The sequence below is a fragment of the Micropterus dolomieu genome, linkage group LG20 (assembly GCF_021292245.1).
Source record: "Micropterus dolomieu isolate WLL.071019.BEF.003 ecotype Adirondacks linkage group LG20, ASM2129224v1, whole genome shotgun sequence".
NCBI classification, from domain to species: domain Eukaryota; kingdom Metazoa; phylum Chordata; class Actinopteri; order Centrarchiformes; family Centrarchidae; genus Micropterus; species Micropterus dolomieu.
This window is the reverse complement of record NC_060169.1, coordinates 24,746,494-24,767,026: the sequence shown is the minus strand read 5'-3', so window position 1 is coordinate 24,767,026 and position 20,533 is coordinate 24,746,494. Positions and strand designations below refer to the sequence as shown.

The following is a 20,533-nucleotide window of genomic DNA, read 5'->3' as shown; positions in this document are numbered from 1 at the left end:
TTATAACATAAAGGTCTCTAACATTGTTTTTTGCCATTGATTCACATTGTGTGATCACAAAGTAAAATTGAAAGCACAATATGGTTTTGTCCCCTTATCAAATCACAAAAAACTGCATTTAATTAAATAACTATAACAAGTATAAATAAATACTAAATGAGCTACTTTTTACTTTTACTTGAGTAGATTTTTATAATTGTAAATGTACTTGTACTTAAGTAAATGTTCATCAAAGTAATAGTACTTTTACTTAAGTAGAATATTTTTGTACTCTTTCCTCCTCTGTTCCTCACTGCTAAATATTCCACGGTTAACTGTTGAGTGGTAACAACGCGGAAATCCAAGCCTTACATAACCAAGTACAATGCAAAGCATTGGATGCAATGGTGTAAAGCACGCCACCACTGGACACTAGAGCAGTACAGACGTGTTCTCTGGAGTGACAAATCACGCTTCTCTGTCTGGCAATCTGATGGACAACTCTAGGTTTGTCAGTTGCCAGGAGAAGGGTACTTGCCTGACTGCATTGTGCCAAGTGTAAAGTTTGGCGGAGGGGGGGTTATGGTGTGGGGGTTGATCTTGGCCCCTTAGTTCCAGTGAAAGAAACTGTTTCACCAAGAGATTTAGGACAATTTCATGCTCCCAACTTTGTGGAAACAGTTTGGGGATGGCTCCTTCCTCTTCCTACATGACTGCGCACAAGTGCACAAAGCAAGGTCCATAAAGACATGGACGAGCGAGTTTGGTGTGGAGAACCTGACTGGCCTGCACAGAGTCCTGACCTCAACCTGATAGAACACCTTTGGGATGAATTAGAGCGGAGACTGCGAGCCAGGCTTTCTCGTTTAACATCTGTGCCTGAGCTCACAAATAGAAGAATGGTTAAAAATTCCCATAAACACACTCCTAAACTTTGTGGAAAGCCTTCCCAGAAGAGATGAAGCTGTTAGTTGCAAAGGGTGGGCCAACTCCATATTAAACCCTACAGATTAAGAATGCAACATTAACCTTCATGTGCATGTAAAGGCAGGTGTCCTAATATAGTGTAGCAATGAAAAATCCAAAACAAGCCACTGCACAGTGAGCTGACTTTACTATGATTTATTGTGAACAATGCATTTGATCTGTTGATAAATGGGAAAGTAGAAAGTGCAATACTGAGTTGACACATACAGTGCCCACAGTCGCATAAAAATGTCTTTTGACTATGTGGGAAAATCAACAGCACATATTGTGTTTTCTCCAGGCCAAGGAGAGTTTCAAGATTACCAGGAATTTGACTTGATCCGGAAATCAAATCATGGAACCGCAAAGTAAGAATAAAACATGTTCCGCCATATGAACTATATATCAAAATACTCCTCTTCAATATCAGTCCAGCATGAGAGCAATGACCATTCCTTCATAGACAGAACCCGAATGAGAAAATTTGACAGGGGATGAAACTAACTAAAAGAAAGTAGAAGAGACAAATCCTATGGAGACGAGGATGAGCGACGGCGAAAACACAGCCAGACTAAGGAAATCAAGAAGAAACATGCACAAACAGAAATATATATTGAAAGAGCAACCGAGAGTAATAACAAGTAACACACAGAGAGAGAGAGAGAGGAAAATAAGCAGAGAAAGTTAAAAAGGGAGAAACATATGGAATGAGATGTGAAAGAGAAGATGAGCAAAGGGAAGAAAGTTTGTGTGAGTTTTTGCCACGCTGTGTGACTCAGACAGCAGAGTGGTGACCCAGTGATTCACCCTGTGGCTTCTGCCTCTGTCCCACTAAAAGGTCAGAGCCTCTTTTCAAATACCTGTTACCGCTCCTTTCTTTCTCTCCCTGTCTATACCACTATACTTTACTTTCTGTGTAAAGTGTGTTTGTTTGTGTGGCTTGTACTGAATGTGTGTGTGTGTGTGTGTGTGTGTGTGCATACTGCGTTTCTACCCAGTGCCAGCAGCAACAGTGCCCATTCCTCCTGCTCCAGCCAGGACTGGTGTCACCCTGAAGCACAGAGACTGTGTTGTGACAGAAGACTCTGGCCAACACGGACAGACTAAATGCCACCTAGGCCGCTATTTATGGGTGTGAAAGTGTGTGTGCGTGCGTGCCACTGTCAAAAACACCAATTCTAGAGCACTTGTATTACTGCACGGGGAGTATTTCTAAAACCACAGTGCTGGAATAATAGATTACACATCCTTCTACTGACTCCAATAGCCAGTGACAGTTAGGGTGATAACTGCCAAAGCTGTGAAAGAACTTGTGTACATTTGGAGTTTCACTGTCTTATACACGATTGACTTATTCTGTCATTACTGACAATGCCACAAGAGATTATTGAAAAAGTCAGTCTGACTACTGTAACCATATACCACCAATCAACGTCCATAAACCCGCTGAGAACTCATAGAAAAAAGACGATCCTTATAACACCGGAACTTGCCAGAGATTCTTATTCTTGTATTTGTTTGTTATTTGTCTCAGTTTTGTCTGAGGAGGACTGTCAGACTTTGAAAACCCATTCTTTGGGTTACGGTAATAAAGTCTGTTTTACTGTCTTTTGTGTTCTTATAAATATTATCCCATCATAATCATCATCACCATCATCATCATTACCCCCAACACTTTTCCACTTACCTGGTTGTGTCCTGAAGAGAGCAAGGAATCCACAGAGAGGACTTCATCTGAACTAAGCTGAACTAACATTTTTTTTTCTAATGAATTCAGTTTTTTAAAAATCTGATGTAAGGTTAAATGTCATTGGTTGGGTTTCTGAACCAAGTCCATCCCATCAGTAGAGGCTACTCAAAGTTAAACCCCGCCTGCTCACTGTCCCACTGCCTCAGCGGTTAGAGTGCCAGGTCATTGGTCAACTGATTGATATAACCTTTAGAATTTGTTGACTGAAGGTCCTACATGTAGGTTCATATGGAAAACAAGCTGGCAGGTAATGCAGGTAAAGAAGACAAATTGAAAAAAGGAAGGGAAGAAATGACTGAGTGAGATACGGGTAATATACAAGTGACTGTTGCTTTATGTGCCTTCTATTCAAAGCAGACTATTGTATATGCACCTTTGCTCCGATCCTGAAACTCTCACACTGTCTTTTCCGTTTCAATCTGTCATTCACTCTGTCTCTCTTTATTCTTTGCTACTGTTCCTCTTGCTCTTACACACTGCACTTTGAAGTGAGAGTGTGTGCTTTTGAGAATATGTAGATACGTGAAAGTGTGTGGCATGTATGTAAATACAAAGGGTGTGTGTATGCTACATATTTGTGTTTGTATATGCGCGTGCATGCTTTCTTGCATGCCTGCTTGCATCCATGCGATTGTCTAAAAAAGCAAAGTTAAATCCGCATGCAGGGCAGATGACCTAATGCCAGACACTGCTGTGTTTGGTTAAGCCTCACAGCTGAGAGGGGAGAGACCCCAGCTGACTCACTTCATACGCAGACACACACAAACACACACACAAAAAAGGACACTGCTTCATCACGCACTGGGGTGTGTGGTTCACAGAGGAAGGCAGGAATGAAGAAAAACATGGTGGATGAGAGGACAACATAAAAGAAGGAGGAATGAGGGAAGAAGAGAGGAAAAATAAAGAGTGAATAGAAAGTGCAATGCTAGGTCATTTCAGTTAAAAAGGCAAAGGCATGGGAAAAAAACACAAATTGTGTGATCGAGAGAAACAGAAAGCGAGAACTAACACTCATGTTTGTACCCTGCACAGGTAACAACATGTTCTGCCCTCCAGTCCAATAACTGGTCTGTTGGATGCATCTAAATTGAAAAACATATGAGTGCACCTCTCTCTCCCCCTCTGTCTTTTGCCTGCCTAAATTCCATTTCTCCTTCTCCCTCTGTTCATTTTTCTTTTTTACCTCCTACTCCATCTGTCTTATTCTTCTTCCTCTTCTTGTTTCTCTTCTTCTCTGCTTTCTTTCGCTTTTTTTTTTGAGTGGAAATTACAACTACCTCAATTCTACAATCTATTCAGCTACAATAAATCACCACTCTTTTCTAGTTCAGCCTTTTCCTATACTCGCTGCTCAGTTTTTCCCGGAATGGTCGAGTTCTTGTTAGGTAACTACACTCTGACCTGCACATCCAAGAGAGGTCAGCATTCGCATACTGTTAGTACGCTATAATTTCCCGCGCACATTGTCTATTCTTTACTTCACATTTCCCCCTACACATTCCTGCTTAAACTACACATATTCTTCTGTTTCTTCTTACACTATCTTTGTTGAAAAACATCGATATACAATTTTTGACATCTCCCATTGGTTTTTGACAGGGCTTTTTGGAGCTGGAAGTTTGTGTTTATCACTAGCTGCCATCTATTCAGTTGATTTTGGCAACAAGGTGCAGTCTGGATGGAGCATATTAGATCGGTCCTGTAAATCAAGCAAACCAAGCCCAAAAGTAATGAAATAATTATTTTTTAAATTATTGCCAGCAAGATGAATATTAGCGGGAAAATGAGCTAATCACCTTTATTAAATGTGATATTACAAAGAGCAAGGTCTAGACCTGATCTCTTTGAAAAGTGCAGTGAGATTACATCTGTTATGATCTGGTGTTATCTAAATAAAATTGAATTGAGTATAATTGAATATACAGACAAGTGACAAATAAAAGGATATACTGAATAAAAAGGTGCAGAAACATAGACACCTCTGTCATAGTCTAACTGATACTGGATTTTTGAGGCTGATTTTCATATTGATGCTTTAAAAATACATTAATCTGATAACAATATATCAACCAATATTCATTCATTACACAACAAACAAGAAACATGATGGAAATACCTTAAACTTTTTTAAAAACATATTCTAACCAAGATACGTACTGAGCAGTACATTTTACAATTAAAAAATAAACTTGCATTCCCAATGTTTGAGCCTGGCTGATTTCAACTGGTTTCAGAGATTCTGTGCCGGTTGTATGGAAGCTGTTTTGGCTGAACACCTTATTAAGAAACCATGTTATTTTTTTCTTTTAATTTGTCACTCATCTATACATTAATATACATAAATTGCATTGACTTTTTTAGTACTTGTACAGTATAGAATTTGGTGGTCTTTCCAATTGTCCTGCTGTTGAAACTGCATCTTCAGAGACACTGAGCCATAGAGGTTGCTGTGCCCGTGTTTCTCTTTCTTTCTCCGTCCCTACTTAGCTTGCCTCTTCCCTCACTCTCCCATCCATCTTTACCTCCACATTCATCTATTTCTCTCCAACTCTCTCTGTATTTTATCTCGGTACCCTGGGTTAATTGTTACATCGTTCTAGAACTAAAGTCGCCCTGTGCAGAAGCGTGGCTGATCGCCGCTGGGTCTAACACAGCATGGGTGATGGGGAATTGAACAAGCATTGGCCGTCAGAGCTGGTTAGCTTCACAAAGCTCCTGTCACAACTACACACACAATACAACCTGTTTACTACCCAGGCCCCCTACAATTACCAGCTCCCCAGCAGGGGCCAAGCTAGTGCCTGGGGAGAACTAACACTAACAGCAGAAAGGGAGGAAGAAGAAGGAGGGAGGGAGAGCCCCATTAAGAGGCTGAGGCAGGGCGGTGTGTAAGTGACAAATCCTAGAGGGAAAAGCATGAGGCGAGCATGTGTGTGTGTCTATATGTGTGTATGCTTGCGACTGCATAGTTTGGTGTACTGAGAGAGAGATTTGATGCTAAAGGAGGGGTGGCAGACCATGGTGTTGTACTGCACACAGAGCAGAGCAGAAAAAAAGGAGATAAATTTAGCAACTGAAAGGCAGGTAATAGATGTTTAGTGTTATCGGGCCCTTGGAAAATCAACCTTTTTCTATTAGTCTATAAACCCACCATTAAAATGATTGAATCAATGAAGGCAGGAAATATCTATGCAATAAAGTGATGTAACTGACGGACAGGGGTTTTAGGGTGCCGGGAATAAAAAAAGCCTTTAAAATAAACTGTATAAAATTATGCATGTGCTGGGTTTGTGCATCAACCTGTCGCCATGACCTGGCCCCTGACACACAGGGACAGTGGGGCAGTGAAACAAGCAGCAGCACAGGGCCCCTACAACACAACACTGCTTCTCAACAACTTCTACTGTCTGTGTTACAAACAATAACCAAATACCCATTATAGAGCCCCAGACTACAGGGACAGTTCAAAAGATATGTAACAAGGTCTGAAAAGGAGAGCTGATCTCCCTAATTATAAACCGATAAGTCACTGACGTGTGACTAATTGTGGCAGGTGCTGTCGAATCAGAGGATGTGACAGAGCTAAACAGCACACTGAGGATCTCTCAGTCTCAGTAGAGTAGTGGGGACTTGGGTAAGTTGAGAAACAGTGGGTTAGGGAGCCCGTACCACCTGGACTAACTGTTATAAAACTCTTGATTTGTTTCACAGACTTCACTTTTCCCAGGAGTATCTGACAAAACAGTTTGTTTTTTCTCTAATTACCCTCATTGGTGGAGTACACACACCTGCATTATCCATACAGTAACCAATGGTACAATTAAGGCAAAAGTGTTCTTATCTATACCCTTTCCAAATACTCTATTTGATCTATCCTCTTCCCCATAATCCCCTTACCATACTTTTTATCCTTTCCACCATAAGTCATCAGATACCCCTGGAAGCCATTCCCACCTGAAATCTCATCCTCCATCCTATCTGTCTTTCATCTTTCCTCCTCCAATCTTTCCATCTCCCCCATCTCAGTCTTCTCTAACAGTGGGAATAGCTGTAGTGATAGTCAGCTGTGGTCTTAAAGTGGAAGGGGTTGTTTTTTTTCTCTTTCTCCCTACCCACTTACACTGCACATCTACACGGATGGACTTGATGGCAGCCACCCCCACCCCGTTGTCGGCCTTGCAGTAGTAGCGACCCCCCTGCACCCTCTGGATGCCCTCGATGCGCAGTGTCTCGTTGTAGATGGATGTTTCCTGAAACTTGTCCGATGCACTGCCTGCCGTCTTTGTCCACCGTACCTGAGGAGAACAGAGGAGGGGAGAAAATGTTAAATTGACAAAGATGCTGTCGGTGAAAGCAAGGTGTTACTGAAGGGTAGAATAAGTCAAAGTGTAATGGAAGAAAGTTAAAATGTTAGAAAGAAAAATACTACTTTTGAGTTCCAAAAACCTTAAAAGGTAAAGTATAAGCAAAAAAGCTCTAATACCCAAACAAACCTACATGTTTCCTACTTACAGACAAAATGTATGTAACGTTGCTTAATTTACATGAGTTAAGTCACAAGTTATTTTACCTAAAAATGGTGCCTAAACCAACAGATGTTGCATTTTTGTTATTGTTAACTTCACCGCAGAGCCCTACACATGCAAAAACAACGCTAAAGGGTACCCAGGCTGTTAAAAAGCAATGCCATGGGGACTTGACCAAGCTCCAATATGTGACACCCTGGGAAGAGAACAGGTTGGTCTGGCCCCAATCCCATTCAAACAGATTTCCACCAATCTGGATCTGGTATAAAAATATTTCCTAATACTTCTCTAACACTAATTGCCTAAAAACAAGGGCTGGGCAAGTTAACGTTAACAATTATTTCATGTCACGTTAACGCCGTTTTTATTATTATTATTATTATTTTGAAAATCCGTTGCTCACTGGCTCTGAATACACATACAGTCAAACCAAGTGTCACAGGAGGGGTGAGATGTTGATCAGCCTGCAAATCATCCTCCCAAACAAGCAGTGGAGGGAGGCTTCAGCAGACTACTTGGATGCAGCATGCAGGGAGAAGTAAGACAGCGCTCCGCGAGTAAATGTCAGGCGCTCTATGGATAGTAACCATGGCAACGGCTTCTGTGCGCTACACAGCTGTGGCCTGTTTAACTTCAGTTAAAATTATAGGCTTCATAACTTTACCATGCAAATTCCTTCCTGTTAGTGTCCTGATAACTATTTAGTAAACAGTAATAGATTCTGGAAACTCACAAACAACGAGAATCAGTCTCTCTTCCAATAAATTGTGCTGCATGTCGCGTACAAAAAGTTCAAGAGCAGGCGGGTGTGTGCGTGAGGCGAGCACAACTGTGACAGTTTCACAGGAATCGCGCCCGTTTGTCGCTCCACCTTGTGCTCAACCACTTCACCTCACTCTAACAGGGATACTTGCTACTAAACATAGACTGTTCATGTTGCTCCCCGATAAAAGAAAAATGTTTCTGCAGATACTTGACTTGATTGATTGACCTGTTGCTCAGAAGGTGCCGGTTATGATGTTATGATAACTTGTTTTAACAAGCTAGATAAAAGGTAATGCCCTGGCTGTGTTAAATAGCTTTGGTTTTATATTTGAATAATTCATAAATTATAATAAATTAATGTTTAACTTGAGATTTACAAGAAATATTTTATTGCTACTGTGTAGAGAGAATACTGCGGGTGAAAATGAATGAATTATTTGTTTAAAGTGTTTGCAAACCACATGTTATAGCACTTTTGTGTATATACCAGTACATTTAAAGTGCGCAACACACTACTTTAGACTTCATAATTCAATATTGTGCATAACAATGCGATTAATCGCAGAAAAACATGCGATTAATCACAATTTTTAATTGTTGTCCAGCACTACTAAAAACTAAAGCTCAGTGTTGGTGTCGATCTCTCCATCTTTGTAATGAAAATGTGGGTTCCCTGACAAAACGGTCAATGACAGTTTTTTACAACCTCTAACATCATTTTGTCTAATCTGTAGTCACATTTTCACTACTCTAAACACAATTAGCCCAACATCGGCCTGTTCATACCATACCATTAACACAATTCATTTTTTTTTTACACAGAATATGCAGTCAATTAACCCATTTCTAAAATGCTAAGCTTTTCTTTATGTACAAGCTTACCCAATGCCAAAACTATGGATGTTTTTTGTGTTATTTACAAATGCTAGCACATAACATGTCAAAAATGAAGACAGAATTTTCAAGACCTTAAATAATGTATAAAGCCTCTACCTCTGTTACAATAGCAGCTCAAAATCTATATTGAAACAGCTGATAAGCATTTCTGAATGAAAATATCATTGAAACATTTGGTGTTTTTTGTAATTTGGGTAAAATAGATCATCACAGCTAATTCCAATCTCAACAAGAGACAGAGCCAGGTGTTGAAGTTCTTTCAATTACATACACAATGCACCAAAAAGGGGACTTTCTGGAGTTGAGTTTATCCAATGAGGATACAGAACAACACGTAAGAGGAGAGAAAGAAAGAATATTGTCCGAACAAGGAAGAAGAATAATTGGGCCAGGGAGAGGAGTAGCTGAACCAGTAAGTGTTTGTATCCAGGTGCACAGCGAGAGATGACATTACAGTAAATGTGATGTGGATGAGAACATGTGGCCAAATGCTGAAGATAATATTGATTAGAACAGGACAGGCATTTTTGATTCTTTCCCTTCTGTGCATTTTTTTGTTGTTAGCACGTATAGCATCAATAGGGTAAATACATAGAGAAAGAAGTAAGAGTTAACAGTAGTACAATAGTGCAATCAATACAAGAGAATTGTAAGGAGATATAAGACAGAGGTTAGGAGTTAGTGATGTTATAAGAAGAAGTTCTCTCACAAGAGATGAGTTTTCATGAGCTTCTTGAAGTTAGAGAGGGACGCCCCTGCTCTGATGGCATGTGGTACGTAGCTCGTTCCACCATTGTGGTGTTACAGATGAAAACAGCCTGGACTGAGTTTGTTTTGTGGATGGATGGCATTGCCAGGCAGCGTTTGTTGGAGGAGCAAAGTGGCCAACAAGGAACGCAAACGTATTTGACAGTATTTTTACCCATTCTGAACCAAAAGCCACATCGGTTGGATTATTTGTTGGTCACTGGCAGCAATTTCATGCTGCTAATAAAGCTTTTACTTCTGTAATTCTGTCACTTACATTTTTTCCTTTACTCTACATTCTATAAAGTAAAGATGACTCATTCACTTTTACATAGTTTGTTGCCAAAAATGCACACATTTGACCCTCAAGCCAAAAATGTAGCGTGGTTTACAGTAAAAAGAGAATGAATTACAAAAAACAATGGATTTCACATTGTCCATCGACTGTTTATATTTAGAAATTCGTTGTGCTATGATTGATTGATCTGTTCCTCTTGGAGAGAAAACGTGCTAGTGTTTTGACAGAATGATTTGCTTTTGAGTCACGTTTGCTGTGTTTTGATAGAGATTTGAGATTTGTGTATGTAGAGAATGTTTTCTTGCATTTTGAAATGTAGAGTTGGTGCTTAAAGAACAAAAGAAAATGTACTATTTGTTAAGGGTTTCAATAAAGTATCTTATGTTTAGGTAAACGCTTGTTATCAATTGACCCTTCGCTAAGCCACGGCCACCTTAGTTACTGTGGCGAAGTCCGACAAACTGTTGGCGCTGCCACTGCCTATTACTGCACTATCCCTGGAGGAATATTGACAAATTTGTTGGAAAAAGCGATCTCAGAAAGAAGCAAACAGTTTTGCAGTTGCATTATACATTTGAAGGTTGTATTCAGGCTGTCAAACTGACTCAAACAGACGTGAAAAAAAATGAAAGATAGAAAAGCTAAAGCCTACCGATCACACAGTAGGCCTACAAGTGAACCACTGCATCCCCCAATGATTGAGACAAAAGACAACGATATTAACGATCATCAATGTTCCTGTAAAGTTGGGTAGACCTCTATTCATTATTACAATCGTTACAAAGCAGAACAGTAGGGCTTTATAACGTTACATTCAGTAGGAAGTTAGCTAGCGTTAGCTAACTAACATCACATTAGGAACAACCCACGGCCTACATTTTTCTGGATTTATTTTAGGTTTTGGAAAGAGAATAAATTGTACTTCTCCTTTCAACCTCTTTAGGTAGCTGCTGTGACTATTACAAGTGGCCCAGGAACAGCATTTGACCATATCTTAAAAATACGGCAGAAGAAAGCTAGAAAACGACTCCTTTTGCATTAGAGTGAATGGGGCACATCCATGAAAGTGTCGGACCTCTCTTAGAACGAGTCCTATACTGCGCTGTGATTGGCCAGCTATGTATTCGGGGCATGACTTAGCGGAGGGTCAATTGAAAAGAACAGTAGTAGCATTTGATAGACAGGCCAAATAGAAATGTATCAAAGTGAAACTCAAAAACAGAAGTAAATGCTCAACAAAGACAGCAACACAATGAATCTCCAAAGCTTTTTTATACATAATGCATGAAAACTGTCCAAGATATATGCTTTTTAATGTATGCCTACATAAAGCAAATTAAGTAATAAAAAATATATAGAGAGTGCATGAGTGAGATGGAAGAGTCTTAATTTCACTGGGCAGGTCATAAACTGATCAAAATTACAAATGCAGTTATGTTTTCTATCTCTGTGGTAAAATCTCTGTCTGCTCCATACAGGGGAAGTTGATAACACCAAGCACTGTACTCATGGTGTCCACGATGCTAAATTCAGACCATTAAGAGTTTTGACAAACTCTATATGGCTTTTTCACGCTTCAATTATCCCATCAAGCCGCGGGAATACTGCCGGGGCGACAGCTACATGATACTTTCACTTGACTAATCAAATGCACAAACATAAACGCTCGCTGCAATGATACATGAAAGCCTGTAAACTCATCAGCACTGGATTGTTACGCTCGCTCTCATGTCTGTGTGTGTGTGTGCGCACAGTCCATTAATCCCTATTAACCCTTCTGTCTGTTATCAACATCGACAAGGCTATCAACCATGTCCCGTTGAGGAGGTCAGAAAGGATAATGGGCGAAAGTCACTGATACGGTGTGTGTGTGTGTGTGTGTGTGTGTGTGTGTGTGTGTGTGTGCGCGTCTGCAAATGTTTTTGTGAAACAGTGTGTATTTTCTGCTTTCATGCACAGTTGTCTGCTTGTGTTCCTGGATATGTACACAGTATACACATTCATTCCTGTGTGCAAGTGTTCGTGTGTGTGTGTGTGTGTGTGTTGGTTAGAAAGCAGGTTTTATGGATTAGCAGATTATCAGGGCCTGTGTAAACGCTCCCTGCCTGTTTATTCAGCTCTGTTTGTGGGAGGGATTTGGAAGAGGCAGACTGCCATTGATCAAACCAGCCAAGGTAAGCAATGATCCGTACCCAGTCTCTCCATGGTTTAGTGATTCCAGTTTGTGTGTGTGTGTGTGTGTGTGTGTGTGTGTGTGTGTGTGTGTGTGTGTGCGCGCATGTGTGTATGGGTGTGTGGACCTTTGTAAGCATGAAGTGTGCATCTGTGTTCTTCTGCCTTTATCCTTTTCTATTCAAGGATTATAAAATGAATGAAAATCTTACAAATTACAGATATTTTGTTTGCTTTAGCAGAGAGCATTTATTTTGCAGGTATTCGCAGGATTAAAGTTCAGGAACATTAAGAATAGGTTCAAGTTTAGAATAATTTCAATGGTGAGATTATGTGATTGGGGCTTAGGAACAGGGGAAGTAAAACAATAAGCTAAAATCAGTTACTGTATACTTGCTGATGTGTCCCTTTTTAGTGTGTTATATGATAACATTTTGTTTGTATGTAAAAATCAGCATGTATTGTATTCAAAATATTACAGAAAGTCAATGTGGATGGAAATAGCATTTGAGTTTACAATACTGCTGGGAGTATAAGGAGATGCTGGGGTAAAAGGCATAGGGAAAGTATGCGAGGAAACCGAGAGACAAAGTGTGTGAAGAAAGAAAAACGGCGCGAGGTGGTGAAGAATACGGTAGGTAAGGAAAAGGGGAAAAATAGACTGCATGTGTGAGTGGGATATAGTTTTTTTTTCATCAAGTGAGAGCCAGAATGAGAGGGATGGATATATACAGTATCGCTGGCAGCTGTGTGATGGGGAGAGAAAAAGTGCATCACACTGGGATTCGCTACACCAGAGAAGCAGATGAAGCGAAATGGAGAGAGGTGATATAGCAAATAAAGGGGATATTGTGTGAGATGTAGATGACAGCCAGGCAGCGGAGGAGCCTATATCTGCCTGTGACACCAGCAGCTTAAAACCATCACCTGCACTCTCTTTCTCTGACCTCTTTTGGTCTCCCTCCACACCTCTTTCTTCTCTCTTCCTTCAATAGATGCGTGACACTGCTCTATTTTTTCCACTCCCGTCCCGGCGGGTTGGTCTGGATATCTCTGTCAGTCCTTTTTTCTCTCCCTCATCTTATCCCCGTCTGGGCTGCTTTTCTCTCCCTTCCTTTATTTCTTTACAAAGTACAGGGAAGCCAAACACACACACACACTTGTCATCAGATCTCATGTCTAAATGCACATCCCTTTACACACATACAAAACACACTCATTCCCCCAGACTGTCTCCCCTACACAGACACACACACACACGTGTTGGGAGATGAAGATGCATTTGTTGAGTCAGAACCTTTTATAATATTAGCGCTTACATTTGGTTAGAAGTGTAATGTGAAGGGAAGGTTCGGGATCCCCTGGGATCCAACTCGACATGAAATGCAGCAGGTTTTGTTCGCTGTTTCTGTATTCAGCTGGGGAGCTGTATGCTGTCTAGGACACAGATGTTTCAACAGGAGAACAGAGACAGTGCAGAGAATAGAAGAACAGCCTTGTCAGAGTGTTGCAGGGGGAAGTTAGGGACCAATTTGTGTTTTTATGGGAGGTTTGGCAGAATGCGCTATTAGGCCCTTTTCATTCAGTGATTATTAAATACACTAAAATACTGACCAGACCCGAGTGGGCATGTAAGTTTAGTGGTCACATTATGTGTGATCATCATTCAAAGCAATTCCCTTTTGCACAACGTGTTTTTTCCAACCAGGGCATTGCCGTTTCTGCACTGATAGAACCATAAACACAAATAACTTGTTTGATACAAATAGAGTCTAGAGTTTGGTACCCCATGTTGTCTGGTGATATATTCATTTTGAAATACATTTCACCAGGTGTTATTCAAAGACAAGTTTCAAAGTTCAAACCCAGAAAGTGACATCAATATTGTTCTGTGAAACTTGCCTCTTCCCATTTAAGGGTTGACGCTGAAACCTATTACTTTTGACACATACAGCAGCAGTCCCCTCCTGCAGTGTTCACATTGCAGCGGAGATGTTTTTCATGATTTGTTGTGCAATGTATTGTGGACTGCTGCTGTTTATGTGAATTAGATAAACAAATGTTTTTGGGCATTGTCAACTATGTTGCGACCTGACAAGCAAGTCAACATTTTCTCAGCAGCAGCTCATAGCATCTCCACCACAGAAAATATTCTGTGGTCCATAATACAGATGGATATTTTAACAATACACCTAGGTGCCAGTTTATTTGTTACATACACCTTGCTAAATCCATTACAATCCAACAGCCCTGCCATAAAACCTAACTTTATGAAGCTTATAATGTTCAGTGGACAAAATAGTAGATATACCTTTCAATGTTTGGCCTCCAAAATGACAGAGTTGAATCAACACCTCTCTGACACACAGTCAACAAAAAGTGAACATTATGAGCTTCATAAAGGTAGGATTTATTGCAGAGCTCTTGTATGGGATTGCATTGGATTTAGCTTTGTGTCCCTAACAAACTGCCAAGAGATACCAGCTTTAAATCAGTAAACCTGTGTTGACTTGCAGGGAAAGAGAGAAGGACATCTAACTATGCAATATGAATATGGATCACAAACCTTGAAGGGATGCTTGGGAAGAAATGAGGTACAGCTACAGAAGAGAAGCAAAGAGAAAAGAAGAGCAGAGAAGAGACAAAGTAAAAGGTGTGCGCTTAGGTGGGGGAGAAGAAGAAGGCTAATGTGTGTCAACCATACTGACGGTTTCAGTGGCGTGCAGCTGTCTGTCTAAGCATCTCCTCCCTCCTATCGCTTTCTTGTCTGCGTATTTATGTGTGTATGTGGTCTTAGACTCTTAACTTTCTTCTCATCTTTCTCATTCTGGCTGTCTCTCTCTCTCAGTTTTCCCTTCCTACAAGTCTAAAGTTGTTCTCTCATCTATCTTGCACATACACAAACACACACTCTTTCCCCCCCTCTCCTGATCTGTCTCTGAGCCTTTCACTTCTCTCCTCAGAGTGACACATCACAAAAGGATCCAGAAGATATGGTCCAATGGCCACGGCCGTCATTGCCCTGCTGTCTAAACTGGAAACTGTCAACACTACCCTACAATATACGAGAGACCTTAATACTGAATTAGCATTTAGCCTAGAAAAACGAGGTTGAGATGGTTGTTTACATCTTGCTCTTGTGTTATCAATATTCAGCACAGCTGTCACTATGCATTCTTTGGGGGGGTGATGCCCCGCCAATACTGAGAAAATACACTACCCAATATATAGTAAAAAATGTGATAAATATATCCTCCTTTTATGAATCCTGTCAACGGATTTGTCTCTTGTTATTTCCTATTTATTATCAATTTTATTAATGACAATGTAAGTGTGTGACTTACATTACATTACATCTGCGTAACAGTATTTTATTATGACGCCTTCATTCGTCTCAGACGAGCCCCCCTCAGCAGACATCTCTGAAGGCTAGGCAAACCATTGAGGTTGCTGCCTTAAAAAATTGATTCATATGCTTACCGAGGAGCAAAATTTCCTCCGGGAGAGACTTAAAGACAGTAAAGGTGATTTGAGGAAATTACAAGTTAAAAAATTGACACTTAAGCTGATTGTGATGACATAACTGCTGTTGTTGTGAAAGAATCCCTTTGTTGTTAGTTTTGTACAGCTCCCTACATTTTAAGTATCTCCCTGTTTTGTAGATACAGTGGGCAGGGTTCCTTATTCATTGTAATTTACCATCAACCACGGAGACAAATACGACTGTGTAAAGTTAAATCATTCCTTGTTTGACATCAAGTAATGCTTAGCTTGCAGGCCCCCACCACTGCTGCTTTCTGGGGTGTTACAGAGTTTGAATCCTTTATATTCCCTCACAGTTACTCACCATGAGCTTGCTAGGCCTGCCTTCTACAATTTATCTAACTCTTTTCTTGATGTTACACCAGCGGAGTCGACGATACAGTGCTTTATCCATCCAACTGGCTCACTTGCCGTGAATAGGCTTAAGATGGTAATCCTGTTATCGGGGAATACTACTTGGCACGGACACAGACCCACACACACACAGGCACTCAGACATACACAAACACCTACATAAGCACAGGGGATGCAGCGTCTGAGGGAAAGTGTAGGAGAAGTAGAGAAGACAGTCAGACGTTACAAAATGAGAAAAAGAGTAGCGCAGGTTGATGATAGCAACCTGAACCAACGAACAGACACTGAGAAGTAATTGCTCCCGCTTTGTAACAAACAATGGCTAAATTGAATGACTTGAAGTGACAAGGTGTGGAAGACATACATAAATAAACCTGCACATGGAAATGTCTATTTTAATTATCTGTCACTGGGAGAAGAGATGGAGGTTTCAAATGAATCTGAGAGGAGAGGAAGAATAAATGGATGGTTAAAAGAGTGAGACACTAAAGTGAGTATAAATATAATTTTAAGTATCACCGCCTGAATGGACTTTACTTTGCTGATTCATGGCATCAGGTGTTAGGAAACTCAGGGAGAAGAGAGAGAAAAAATGCGTGGGAACAGGTGACTACAAGAGAGACAGCAGAGAGCTTTCTTTTCTGTTTGTGGGAGAAAAACGGGTACGAGAGTAGAAATTAGTAGAGAAATGGGGTAAAGGAGAAGAAGTGATGAAAGAAGGAGCTCAGAAAACTGTGTATAAAGAAGAGATGAGATTAGAGGAAAGGCTGGAAGAGAAAAAGAGGGTTAAGCAGGAAAGGGAGAAAAGGGATGTAAGAAAGGGTCAACAAGGGGCACAGACATATTTGGGAGAGAATGAAAGTATGATCAATAAGAAAGAATAGTAAAACAAAGACAAGACTGGACCAGAAGTAAAAAGTAAGACTGGACCAGAAGTAAAAAGTAAAAAATTACAAAAAGAAATGAAGAAAAATGAAAGGTGTAGAGCAGACATTTAAAGGGGCATTATGTAGTTTTCAGCGGCCACCAGTGGTGCGGTTCTAAGATTGCAACCAGGTGTGTGCCCATACGTGTTCTCGCTTGAACTCACTTTCATACAGAAATCCCACAATAGACGCAGAGATACCAGCATGCAGGCTGTGGCTTTTCTCCCGACATGTTCAGGCTCTGTTACTTCAATGTTCCCGGCTCAGAGGCAGATCAACACCTGCTCCGTACCTTTCATTCAGCACAGCGAGCCGCATATTGGCACAATACGTTACTCCAGCGGCTATAGACCGACAGGGAGAACAGACAGAGCTGGAAACTCAGGTAAAGTCCCACTGCAACGTTACGGTAATAGTTTTATCAGCTGCAGGTTGAACTAATCCATGCTCATTACATGATGACGTTACATTTACTGCATTTAGCCAACGTGCTACATCGTTAGAGCGCCTGCTGCTTTCAGTAACTATCTTTACTATCTGTGTACCTTTCACCGGAGGCTCAGCAATGTCAACATGGCTAAATGTATTGGATGATAACAAAACAGTTAGTGAGCTGGACTGAATATTATAACGAGATTGTGTCACACTTTATAAAAGTTAGACCGCAGTAAGTAACTTTACTGTAGTGTTAGTGGATGGCTTTTCCTCTGTGTTGTTGTGTCGTTTTGTTGCAGTGTTTTATATTATGTGGGTCGCGTTAGTTACAGCGACTGAGAGGTGGAGAAGCTGTGTACCTGAGTATCGGTAAAACCACAATAAAACTAAATTGAATGTTACGAAGCAAACAGCTGTGGATTACTGCTAACGATAGCTGTCTGCCTCTTCCCTGTATCACTATAAGTTAGGCTAGTAAACAAATAGCTCCACATTTGCTTTGTACAGTTACATCCATTCTTGCCAGCAAGAATCAACATTTTGACAGGATACCGGTGGGACACAGGATAGTAATATGGGTCGTGTTAGCTGGTGAAGTAATGTGAAAGGGATACAACTTTGCACCGGATAACGTTAGCAACTGCTCGGCGTTAGCCGGCGCACTAACGTGACTTTCTGGTGTACTATTTTTACCCAATATCATCTGAATCTCGTTTGGTCTGACAGGCTTCATCACATAAATATTTATTGTTGTTTTTATTTTATTATGGAGTCAATGTTTTATGGTGTTAGCAGACTGCATGTCGTTAGCTGTGGTGTTGTTGCTGTAGTCAGAGGCCTAGTCCACATGGATACGGGTATTTTTATGACCAGAGTTTTTCCTCCTTCGTTTAAAAAAAATCTCTGTCCACATGGAAACGCAAACACACGTTATCAAGCGCTGTAAAGAGCATGCCAGACCACCTGGCCACCGATATGGCCCTAACCGTAAAGCCACGTTGGCCAATCAGAGCCTAATAAAATTGTAAACAAATCAGGCAGTGGCGCACAATCTGACATCAAACACAGCGGATAACGGTGCACACTCTGACGTTGCAAGGCAAAACCCCCGGTTTTACTGTTCGTACGACAGCACTGCAACCGGTGTTTCTGAAAATCCTCACCCTGGCAGGGGTTTTCAAAAATGTTCGGTTTCAGTGACCTGATACTGCGTTTCTGTGAGGACGAACGGCCGAACCACTCAAAAAAAGTCACGGTTATGAAAATACCCATGTTCGTGTACACTAGGCCAGAGAGAAGCTCGGGAGTGCGCACAGGGCTGAATCCGACCGTGCCTCATTTCTAAGTGAGTTTTGAGCCCATTGACAAAGCAATGAAAATTTGAAATCTTACATATGACCCCTTTAACAGAGCCATGTCAGAAAAACTAGGTGAAAATGAGATGTTTATTCATTATGTCAGTCAAAAGGCTTTTATATTATGTAATCTCCATTTAGTAATGACTGCCTGTTTAAAACAGTGGCCTAGGTAATTGAAAGGACTGCTGTAAGTAATGTCAATATAAACATAATTGATTTCACATCAAAAAGCTCTTACATACATTACTTATTGCAGCCGTTTGTATCCGCATAAAACTGAGCAACAGTTGCCACCAGTCTGTCTTTTTTTTTAGATATATTTCACTGTGAAACACATTCCAGCCCAGTGCAGAGATCTGCAGAGATCATACAGCACAAAGTTCAATAAAACTGACTCATTGATATTGAACACGCCGTCCCTCTCTCTAACCTTGTCATACAATATAGATTCCTTTATAGCTCTTTCTGCCCCTGTAAAATGAGACCAAGTCCGTGATGAAATTACAGGAAGCAGAGGAATCATCAGTATTTACGATAATGATCTTTGAAAAAATATATACTGTATATTAAACTTCTGTCTTCATGAAGTCACTGATGATGATGGCGCACTAGGTTTGATTTTTGTAAGCAACAGCTCAACATGTTTTCCATTGCTTGCTCTTGAAAGACGCCAGATTTTTGAGTGTATTCAGAAAATCTTCTTAGCTGCCTTCTCTCCCATGTGAAAAAAAAAACCTTCGGACAGAATCAGCAGACATAAGCAGCTCTCTCCAAACGGTCTGGATGTCGACAGCAGTCAGCAGCAGTGTCAGCTGCTACCTTACAGGCTACGCCCATGTTGGATGTGTCAGTTGTAATGAGCAATGGCTAATTAGCACAAGCATGGGATAGCAAAATTTGAGCTCTCACTTTTGTGTGCGTGTGTCTATGTGAGTGTGTCTGTGTGTGCAGAGCAGATGATGTCATTGCTGAGTGGCATGAGGATGCCAGGATGCTGAGAAATGAAAAATGGATGGAGGGAGGGAAGTAAAGAAAGATATAAACGTTTGATTCCAGCCTTTGTGAAGGCCCTCCTGCTGTCTGTCTGTCCATCTGTTTGTTTTTCTCTGTCTAGCCACAATTTAATATAGAGTCTACTTTTTTCCCACCATTTCATTTAACTTTGTGAGCACAGACAGTTCAACATCATTGTTATTATTTTTAGCTTGACACAGGGGCTTGTCTGCAAAGTACAATGCATTACCACGACAGCAGACACCCCAGAGGCACTCAAATATAAAGACAAGGTATAGAGTCCAGTACAGAGTTATACCCCCAGACTCATCACCAGCAATATTAGTTTTTTATTCTTTTTGGTTTGTTTTTTTGCCTTGAAATCTAATTTATTCTCCTCTCCATCAATGCCTCAAGTAGCCAAGGACACAGATGCAAAGACTCATCTCTCACAGACACATCTGAAGTAGTTTGGTTCTATTTTGACTAGTTTCCATTTGAAACTAAAGTTTGAAGTGAAGTGACATGGAGACATGGAACAAACGCTTCATTTTAAAGTTGCCTTAATCAAGTGCTGGATAAGTGATTGCAGTGAAAAAAGGTTGATTAGAATACTGAATTTATCCAAACACTTCTTCATGAAGGCAAGCAGCATTCCACATACTTTAAGCCACAACAGTGTCAACAGTTTTATCTCCCACACATTTAGCTTTGTCTACTTGTATAAAAGTGCCTGTATGTAGCTTAGTAAGAGAATGACCTCCCAAATACCAACACCAAACGATGTTCTATCTCCTTCTATTGGAAGAACACATTTATTC

General features: G+C 40.6%; 1 protein-coding gene across 7 annotated transcripts in view; it reads right to left on the bottom strand.

Annotated features, from left to right (window-relative positions):
* LOC123958888 (MAM domain-containing glycosylphosphatidylinositol anchor protein 1) overlaps positions 1-20,533 on the bottom strand; it is a 277,449-nt gene that overhangs the window by 117,384 nt on the left and 139,532 nt on the right. For all 7 annotated transcript variants that reach the window (XR_006822182.1, XM_046032613.1, XM_046032614.1 and 4 more), the window contains one exon: positions 6,819-6,993. Coding sequence is in view for 6 of the 7 variants with exons in the window: in XM_046032613.1 (XP_045888569.1) it covers positions 6,819-6,993 (175 nt within the window). In the remaining variant the exon portion in view is untranslated. The remainder of the gene's footprint in view (positions 1-6,818; positions 6,994-20,533) is intronic.